The sequence below is a fragment of the Dermacentor albipictus genome, chromosome 5, assembly GCF_038994185.2.
Source record: "Dermacentor albipictus isolate Rhodes 1998 colony chromosome 5, USDA_Dalb.pri_finalv2, whole genome shotgun sequence".
NCBI classification, from domain to species: domain Eukaryota; kingdom Metazoa; phylum Arthropoda; class Arachnida; order Ixodida; family Ixodidae; genus Dermacentor; species Dermacentor albipictus.
In genome coordinates this window covers 54043599-54053885 of record NC_091825.1, presented here as the reverse complement: position 1 = coordinate 54053885, position 10287 = coordinate 54043599, and the positions used below count along the sequence as shown (strand labels likewise).

At 47.4% G+C, this 10287-nt stretch overlaps 1 protein-coding gene across 1 annotated transcript in view; it reads left to right on the top strand.

Annotated features, from left to right (window-relative positions):
• Nucleotides 1-8190: 8190 nt before the first annotated feature.
• The window catches only part of LOC135913231 (uncharacterized), a 41420-nt gene continuing 39323 nt past the window's right edge, over nucleotides 8191-10287 (top strand). Inside the window, exon 1 of the mRNA XM_065445838.1 lies at nucleotides 8191-8347. Within this exon, the coding sequence (XP_065301910.1) occupies nucleotides 8209-8347 (139 nt within the window). The 5' untranslated portion in view covers nucleotides 8191-8208. The remainder of the gene's footprint in view (nucleotides 8348-10287) is intronic.

Sequence of the window (10287 nt, the reverse complement as noted above, 5' to 3'; positions counted from 1 at the left end):
GAAAGACTGAAGAAGCCGTAAAAAAATGAACGCAGCCTGAAATCAGTAAAAAAGAAACCTGGCATAGGACAAACCATGATGCATGCACTAAACGATAAGAGGGATAATATCATAAGCAATCTCGAAGATACAGTAAAAACAGCGGAAAAATTCTAAGCCGACCTGTATACAGTATCCAGAGGAGTCAGGATACCTCAATTAGAAACAGTAATGAACAGGATACAGAAACTATCCTATAACTAGCGATGAGGTCAGAAGGGTGCTGCAAGACATGAAACGATGAAGAGCGGGAGGAGAAGGTGGAATAAGTCCATTTATTTAAAGATGGAGGAGACATAATGCTTGGAAAACTGGCGGCTCTTTATACGAAGTGTATATCGACTGCAAGGGTCCCAGAAAACTGGAAGAATACAGACATTATACTAATCCACAAAAAAGAAGACGTTAAAGAATTCAAAAATTATAGGACCATTAGCTTGCTCCCAGTATTATATAAGATATTTACCAAAATAATCTCCAATAGAATAAGGGCAACACTGGATTTTGTCAACCAAGGGAACAGGCTGGCTTCAGGAAGAGATACCCTACAATGGATCACATCCATGTCATCAATCAGGCTATCGCGAAATCTGCAGAGTACAATAAGCCTCTCTATGTGGCTTATATAGATTACGAAAATGCATTTGATTCAGTAGAGATACCAGCAGTCTAGAGGCACTACGTAATCAAGGACTACAGAACGCTTACGTAAAAAGCTTGAAAAGTATTGCTACATGCGTGTGGTATTTGTTTGTTTGAACGAGGTGCGTGGGCGCCATCACCTAAAAAATGAGGAGGAAGAACGAACTGGGCTCGCGCTGTGAATCTAAGCGGTCAGCGCTGCAACCGTTGTTGTAAATACAATCTGTAAATAGTTTCTCGTCTTACTGGCTCGTCCTTCGCGTAAGAATATATACAGAGGTTCTACAGCTACCTTAATTCTACACAAGAAAAGCATGGAGATACCTATAGGAAAATGGGTCAGAGAGGGAGACACAATTTCTCCAAAGCTATTCACAGCGTGCTTAGAAGAATTCAAGCTATTAAACTGGGCAGGCTTAGGAGTAAAGATCGACGGCAAATATCTCAGCAACCTTCGGTTTGCCGATGACATTGTTCTATTCAACAACAATGCAGACGAGTTACAACAAATGATTGGAGACCTTAACAGAGAGAGTGTAAGAGTGGGGTTGAATATTATTATGCAGAAGATGAAGATAATGATAAATAGCCGAGCAAAGGAACAAGAGATCAGTATCGCCAGTCGGCCACTAGAGTCTGTGAAGGAGTACGTTTACCTAGGTCAATTAATCACAGGGAACCCTGATCATGAGAAGGAAATTCACAGAAGTATAAAAATAGGTTGGATCGCATACGGCAGACATTGCCAGTTCCTGACTGGAAGCTTACCATTATTATTGAAAAGTAAGGTGTGCAATCAGTGCATTTTGCCAGTGCTGACATATGGGGCAGAGACTTGAGAATGAGTTAAGGACCGCGCAAAGAGCGATCGAATGAAGATTGCTAGGCATAACGTTAAGAGAGAGAAAGAGAGCGGTTTGGATCAGAGAGCGAACGGGTATAGACGATATCCTAATTGACATCAAGGGGACAAAATGTAGCTGGGCAGGCCATGTAATGCACCGGTTAGATAACCGTTGGACCATTAGGGTTACAGAATGGGTACCAAGAGAAGGAAAACGCAATCGAGGACGATAAAACACTAAGTGGAGCGATGAAATTAGGAAATTCGCGGGCGCTAGTTGCAATCGGTTGGCGCAGGACAGGGGTAAATGGAGATCGCAGGGAGAGGCCTTCGTCCTGCAGTGGACATAAAACATGATGATGATGATGATGATGATGACGATGATGATGATGATGATGATGATGGAGGTGGTGGGCCCCCCCCCCGAAAAACAATCCTGGGTACGTGCCTGGCTGCCCGTCTAATGTCATGAAGCTATGGTCTATTGAACTTGGTGGTGCTAGATACTGCAAGTGCACTGGGATGAAAAGGAACAGAAAAAAGCACATTTGAAAAGGCACGGCATATCCTCATGCTCGTTGTTAGGTTTGGCGTGGGACACCACGCGCGACAGGTCGTTCACCCGACCTTTTACCAGGCCGGACACCCCGGGCGATAGGTCGTTCCCCCTACCTTCTACCAGGCCGGACACCACGGGCGACACGTCGTTCCCCATACCTTCTACTAGGCCGGACACCACGGGCGACAGGTCGTTCACCCGACCTTCTCCCAGGATTCGTCGAAAAGAGGATTGACTTCTCCTGCGAGGGCCAACGTCAGTCAGCTTGCGCACAAAGGGCCTTCTCCCAGGATTCGTCGAAATGAGGGCTGACTTCTCCTGTGAGGGCCAACGTCAGTCAGCTTGCGCACAAAGGGCCTTCTCCCAGGATTCGTCGAAAAGAGGGCTGACTTCTCCTGTGAGGGCCAACGTCAGTCAGCTTGCGCACAAAGGGCCTTCTCCCAGGATTCGTCGAAAAGAGGATTGACTTCTCCTGCGACGGCCAACGTCAGTCAGCTTGCGCACAAAGGGCCTTCTCCCAGGATTCGTCGAAAAGAGGATTGACTTCTCCTGCGAGGGCCAACGTTAGTCAGCTTGCGCACAAAGGGCCTTCTCCCAGGATTCGTCGAAAAGAGGGCTGACTTCTCCTGTGAGGGCCAACGTCAGTCAGCTTGCGCACAAAGGGCCTTCTCCCAGGATTCGTCGAAAAGAGGATTGACTTCTCCTGCGAGGGCCAACGTCAGTCAGCTTGCGCACAAAGGGCCTTATCCCAGGATTCGTCGAAAAGAGGATTGACTTCTCCTGCGAGGGTCAACGTCAGTCAGCTTGCGCACAAAGGGCCTTCTCCCAGGATTCGTCGAAAAGAGGATTGACTTCTCCTGTGAGGGCCAACGTCAGTCAGCTTGCGCACAAAGGGCCTTCTCCCAGGATTCGTCGAAAAGAGGATTGACTTCTCCTGCGAGGGCCAACGTCAGTCAGCTTGCGCACAAAGGGCCTTCTCCCAGGATTCGTCGAAAAGAGGGCTGACTTCTCCTGTGAGGGCCAACGTCAGTCAGCTTGCGCACAAAGGGCCTTCTCCCAGGATTCGTCGAAAAGAGGATTGACTTCTCCTGCGAGGGCCAACGTCAGTCAGCTTGCGCACAAAGGGCCTTCTCCCAGGATTCGTCGAAAAGAGGATTGACTTCTCCTGCGAGGGTCAACGTCAGTCAGCTTGCGCACAAAGGGCCTTCTCCCAGGATTCGTCGAAAAGGGGATTGACTTCTGCGAGGGCCAACGTCAGTCAGCTTGCGCACAAAGGGCCTTCTCCCAGGATTCGTCGAAAAGAGGATTGACTTCTCCTGCGAGGGCCAACGTCAGTCAGCTTGCGCACAAAGGGCCTTCTCCCAGGATTCGTCGAAAAGAGGGCTGACTTCTCCTGTGAGGGCCAACGTCAGTCAGCGTGCGCACAAAGGGCCTTCTCCCAGGATTCGTCGAAAAGAGGGCTGACTTCTCCTGCGAGGGTAAACGTCCGTCAGCGTGCGCACAAAGGGCCTTCTCCCAGGATTCGTCGAAAAGAGGGCTGACTTCTCCTGCGAGGGTAAACGTCAGTCAGCCTGCGCACAAAGGACCTTGTACCAGGATTCGTCGACATGAGGGTTGACTTCTCCTTCCCGTGCTCGGTAATGAAGGAGGAGGGGCCCTTCTCCGTGCCTGTCACGTGACATCGACGGAAGCAAGATCCCGCCCACACTTCAAGAGAGCCTATTTAAGGGGTCCGAAATGTACTTTGATATACTTCATGCTTTTCTTATTTTCTTTCAACTACCTTTGAATAACCCGTGCAAGTTTCGCACTAGCAAATCGTCTCGCCCTTGCTCGGTCGCCATGGTCTACCGGATGCCTGCAGCCCGCCGACAACGACACGCTACCCAATAAGTAATCTCGGTCGAGCTTCGATAGGCAGGCGCCGCTACTTCTCGGCAGCAGTACGGTACGCTACCCTGGAGTACGCAACAAACTGGTTGCTAGCGGTGGGATTGCCTACAAACGCAACATCGTGTAGCACCAAACATTGAAATGTACTGCATTGAGAAAAAGAAACAAAGGGTCGCTGGGGAGACTGATAAAGGTACAGTGCGAGGGAACTTGGCGGACGATAATGTTTAAACGTCCAAGCATTTAGAAGAAAAGAACAAAAACAAAGGACTGTATCCTCGCGACGGGACATCACAAGTCGCCGTCGTAGGCGTCAAAGTCCCTAGTTAAAACGAAAACAACGGGGCCTCTGAAAACAACGGGAAACAACGTTCGCTTAGCAACACTAGTTTTAGGTTTGCGGTGGTATACCGAAACAAGTAGCGGTTATAGCGAAATCGACAAGCATGCGCTTCTCGTCGTCTTCTTTTTCGCCAGCACTATGCCCACTGCCCAGTGCCTTCAGTACACGAAATGATTTTCTTTTAACAGCTGTGTTAGTATCCATGCAACAATTGTTGCTTGTGTACGGTCAAATTCACATGCTGTGGCTAAAGTGTCTAGGCGCGGTGCGAAAACACACTCGCAGCGAAAGCTAAACATTGTGCGCGAACACGCATGCAGACACGCATGCGTGTCTATGTTATGTTCCATTTGGTTATACAGACAGCCCAATATAAGAACATGTCAAATAGTTCGCTCCCGTCGACTGCCGACCTTTCACGCAAGAAGCCGGTTCTGGTGACTCCATCGCAGCGACTACGCGCTGTGGCCGTTCACTGCATGTATTTGGCGAAGCTATATTGAAATAGTGCCTGTAGACCATTGTGTGCTTTCTGTTTGCCCAACATTATTACTTTGACAGTAAAAACTTCCTTCGTTTGTAGAGTACACGCAGAAATGCCCAGGAGCTAGGCCTCCCGCGTGGTGTTTATATTCAGCGCCGACAGCCAAACCTATGAGGACGGCGTCGTGTTATCCCTTATACTACTCGAGCGGGGCGCTTCCGACAGATGGCGACTACGTAAGTGCTTTCCCCCAATGCGCGTTTTCATTTCGCGATATACATGGGTTATCGCACCGATCACCACACCGACTGGCACAGTCGCGACGCGCGGTGCTGTGTATAGACCGGCCACACAGTTGCCGCTTCCTGGCAGCTGCAGATTTTGCAAGCGTAATATTTAACAGGAAACGCTTGCGTCAAAGGCTACGTGCGATGGGGAGCTTCCTGGTTGTTGTTTTTTTTTTTTTTCTCCCGCGCGACCGTTGTCGCGGATGCGCAGTCGCATAAAACAGCAGTGGTCCATGCAATGTAACATTTAACATGAGCGCACCACTCTCGTTTTGGACTAGCCGCTAAACAAATTACACATTCCCCGCCAACGCCACCACTAATTGTTGCTAATCAAAGCAAGTGGTGTAGAAAGCTTCACTTACATCGATTCCCACGGTGTGCGGCATCCGCAGATTTTCTTTTTCTTTTTACTCCCGCGTACCATATATTATGTCAGAGATCAAGCGCCACGCTAAACCTTCCTGTCTTTTTCTATTCTTTTAGCCTTCCTATCGCCCTTCCACCCAAAATCGTGAACTATTTACTCGTAATTGGCCTACCCCTTTCTTGGGCGACTGAGTTCGCGCCACTGTGACTCATTGAGCATATATGATTACATATATTTACCTATTCGACGCACGCCTTCATGTCAATGGCTATACATTTCTGTACATGCTTAATTCGTCCTATATGCGAAACACGGCTCTCGTGACTCGCTGCATTGAAATCCCCACACAAGGTATCGGCATGAATTTCTGTTAGAATTTCAGCATAGCTTATGAGGGGTATAGTGAATAAACCTAGAATCTTTGGTAGCAGGCAACGTTCTAATGACGTCGTTGGAAGGGATAAGATGGATTAAAGGGATGTCTCAGCACTATCGGCGCTTTAGAAACCAATTTGACCTCACAGAGTCAATCTAGCATATGGTAACGCTTAGAAAACGTATAAAAACCAGTTATAGCTATCCCTTTATGAGACCATTCGGACACCATGTTCCCGCTAGAATACGTCAAGATGGCGAAGATGATTTAGTGGCATCTCCTCTGAAAAAGGACGGTAACAAATAGCCACCTAGATCATCTCCTCCTCAGAACCTCTATATCTCTACCTCATACCGCTACCTATGCCCGTAACGTATCCGATCGTATCAATCTCTTCCCTGTTTTTTTTTCTCTATCTTTTTACCGATACTCTAAACGCGTATCTTGCTTATCTAGACTGCTGGCCGGTTGATTCTGCCGTCCAGTTTAAATACAAGTGCTTCTGAAAGGTTTACGTTGCCTGCGGGTCTCGTTGTGTGAATCCATTCGCATTCCATTAGGATGTGCTGAGCGGTGGCCTGTTTTCCCTGCAATATACACATCTCTCGTCTTGTAGCGAGTATTTGCTCTATGTTTTTGTCCTTTGGCAACCAGATTGGAGCCTCAAATAGCAAAGCATTGCTTTTTTTTTCATTATCCTACACATTTGCCCTTCTAATTTCTTCCTTCCCATTCTTGTAAATGACCACGTTTGAGATGGCTCTGACTCTTCTCACAACTCTTGTAGCTCTGGGAATTGTCGGAAACTTGCATGTTCTGGTCAACCAATGATTGCTAGAGCGAAAAAGAATACACTGTTATAATCCTAATAGGACGGAAAACAATATTATCAGCCGACCTAGCCTACATAACCCCCTTTACGACGGTCTAAACACTACTGAGTTGATAAGAAGAAATAGAAGTACGCGCAATCGGGTATCACGTAATCAGAGGACACCTACGCACCCGATTCATTGTGCGCCATCAAATTCAAACAAGGCTGTGTGCAGATTATCTCGAGCTTCAGCGTTCCATTTGTGCTTTCGGTCGAAAGCGCTGCATCACATACCTCTATCATGCCGGTGAGCGGGGTGTGATATGTTGCTAGACTAGTCCGTACGATCATCGCTTTCTGCCTCACCCACCGGCAATGGTAAAATTTTTAAAAAGTTCAGGGCTTTTACGTGCCGAAACGTAGTCCGATTATGAGGAACGCCCTAGCTGGCACCCTCAGTCCACTTTAATACCTCGAGTTCTGTAGCGTACACCTAATACACGGTACACGACCGTTTTAACATTTCACCCCCACCTAAATGAGGCTGCCGCGGTCGGGGAATGAACCAGCGATCTCGTGCTTAGCGGCGTAGCCATAGCCACTGAGCCACTGCAGCAGCTCGTGTCGCCCACGATGTCTGCCACAGCCCCTCGCTGCGAGGGAAGGAATTTCCCTCTATGTGAATATATCTTCACCAACGTGTTCACCTTGGCTTTAAAGAAAACGCTGTTTGTAATACATGGCAGGAAACTATGGTGGATTTCCAATTTCCAGTGGCTCCTCCTCCTCATCACCATCATCATTAGCCTATTTTATGTCCAATGCAGGACGAAGGCCTCTCCCTTCCATCTCCAACTACCCCTGTCCTGCGCCAACCAATTCCAACTTGTGCCGGTGAATTTCTTAATTTCATCGCCCCATCTAGACTTTACCCGTCCTCGACTGCGTTTCCCTTCTCTTGGTACCAATTCTCTAGCCTTAATGGTCCACCGGCTGTCTAACCTACGCACTACATGACATGCCTGAATTCGCTCATATGAACACCTTATTAGGCTATTTGTGAAAACGCTTACCTTATTTCTCAATTCGGTACAAAGGACCTGCAGTGAAACGCAAGAGCATGAGGTGAAGCTTGATTATGCATGCACAAATGTGGGCGGTATAGCTCCAGCTGCTCACGCAATAACACTCGGACGGAGGTCAGAGTGGTCGATGCCTGTTTTCCGTGCAGGAGTTTTGAAATATTCCGTGACCACTGCGGCTACCCTGTGCCGTATGTTTCTTTTCCACGGACAGTCAAGCGAGAGAAGGAAAGGCTTGACGCGCAGCTAGAGCGGCGATCGAAAGTTGATTTGATTTGTTCGAAGCATGACGCAGAATGCGATTTATTCAGCCGTCACTAAAAGGAACAGAACTCGTGCGTTTATTTCTTCATCTGGGGCTAAAACTACCGGATAGCGTGCAGGCTCGCCGCCGAGGCTCCTACAAGCCTTGAAAAGGAGGTGTTGTGGTCTGACAACTTTCTTTCGGTGAGGCGCATACTTTACAGTGTACAGCATGGGACGCTGCGGCCACACCGTCTTTCCTGTGATTGTGCTTGCACTCTGCTTAGGATTGACAGTCGGCTCATTTCTTTACTGTAATCCAGAGAATGCAGCTAAAGGAAAGCATGCTGTGAAGAAGATGCGCGTTTCAGGTAAGATGCCAAAAAGAATTATTTGTTTTCGTGGATCCTTATTTCTTGCCACTAATGGCATCATAACAAAGAAAAAACAGTTGCAGCAACACAGAATGTAAACACTGGAACGCGAAGCCTCACAAAACGTAAACGCACGCGTAGTTACTGAAGACCACTGGCGCAGGCAATCATGAACATTTAATATGAACTCGTAATGGCAGAACAAGTGTTGTTGCGAGATTCAGTGAGACATTTGTGAACTTTCTTCATGTTATGTTGTCATAGCAACTGTAACACCGCGTGTACACATCAGTCTCCTTGCTAATACTTTGGTCATATCTCTCTTATCATGAGTCATGACTGCTTATGCGCAAAACAAATGTGGTTATATTGCATTTCTTCACATTGGAAGAAGCGTAGAAGTTCGTGGAATTTGAAACCATTGTGCAGGATGGAACCTGCACGCGTAGCTCAGCGGTGGTCAGACAGAGACTTTCAAAGAACCACAACCAAAATTTCAATTTCTTGGGGGCCCTTATTAACCAAGACTAGGCACAAGACTAGGCACAAGCTTTTCTCTCTATTGAGTATTTGTACTTCATTCTAAGAAAAGCCATTCTAAAACATCAAATGCAGAAGCTTCTACGAAGTGCCTAGTATGAAAAAAGCTGGTGGAGTGTGCGTACATTTTTCAACTTAGTGATAGTTTAATTGAGCTTTGGGTAGAGAGCGGTGGCATTTAGTCGAATAGCTTGCGGGCAGCAAAACGCAGCTTCGCCATTCTTGGTTATAACGCTATGCATGACCAATTTATGAATATCGCGAAAAGTCGCATTAGTGCGCTTGTCCGAGAAGCTATTCGGTCCCTGTGTTCTCAATATCGCACACTTTAGGGCATAAAACTCGTTTTGGCTTGATTGGAGTTGTCTTCTACAACCGCTTTTTGTCAATATACCAACCAACTTAAGGAATACATGTTGAGCCATGTGCACCCGGCCATTTGTGGTCAAGTCAAGTTCCCTGGAGTCGGCATCGGCCAATGCGTTCTTAGGGCTGTGTGACAGGCAGTGTGAAAACGAGTAAACTAAAAGCTTTCTTCCATAATCAGGGGTCAAAATTGAAACAAACCCTTTTGAGCGCAGCTTAATTACTGCGCTATCCCTCGACCGCGCAGCATAAGAAGGCCTGTCAATGTGTGTTGCTCGACACGTGACAAAATTCATCAATGCGAGCAGGGCGACTGCTAACAAAACTCCTTTGATCCCATAATCACATCCGTAGTCATATTTTAAAGAAAGCTTGGTCCGCAGTACCTGGAACACACGGTATATGCGGTCTGTTCAACCTAGCGAGAAGAACGACGACAAAAGCGTCCCCTCCCGCACGCCATAACCTCGAAAATAGGCGAGGCATGCAAATGTAATCCCTAATGTTTGCATGCTTCTCTAGAAAAAAGTAGGCACAACAGCATGAAAACCGGGTTCTTAACGTGCTTACCTTCATGTGGAGTCGGTAACCCGATGACGCCGCATGACAACCGGGTGCGCTCTCATCGTGAACGTCCAATAATGCGAAAACGCGAAGTGGCGTAACTGCAAACCGAATATGTGCGGGCTCGTTCAGATTACACCTCGCATTTCGCTGCACCACTGGTTGCCCTAAGAAAAAGTTTTTTCCCACAAACTTTGCGTGCACTCATCAAAAGTTTCAGAGATCAATCTTTGTCTTGCACAGGCTCGGCTGTAACGAATGGTAGTTTCTACTCACAGTCAAAAGAAAAAAATAACGGTGCTCCGACATCTTATAAAATTCTGTACACGACCGCCTTGTGGAGTGGCACATGGCGGTCGCGTACAAAAATACCATTACCACAAGGCACCGGCGACCAGACTGGGGAAATTTTTATATAATACTTGCCGCGTAGACAGAGGTGCTGGAATTTTACCACACTCGCAGCC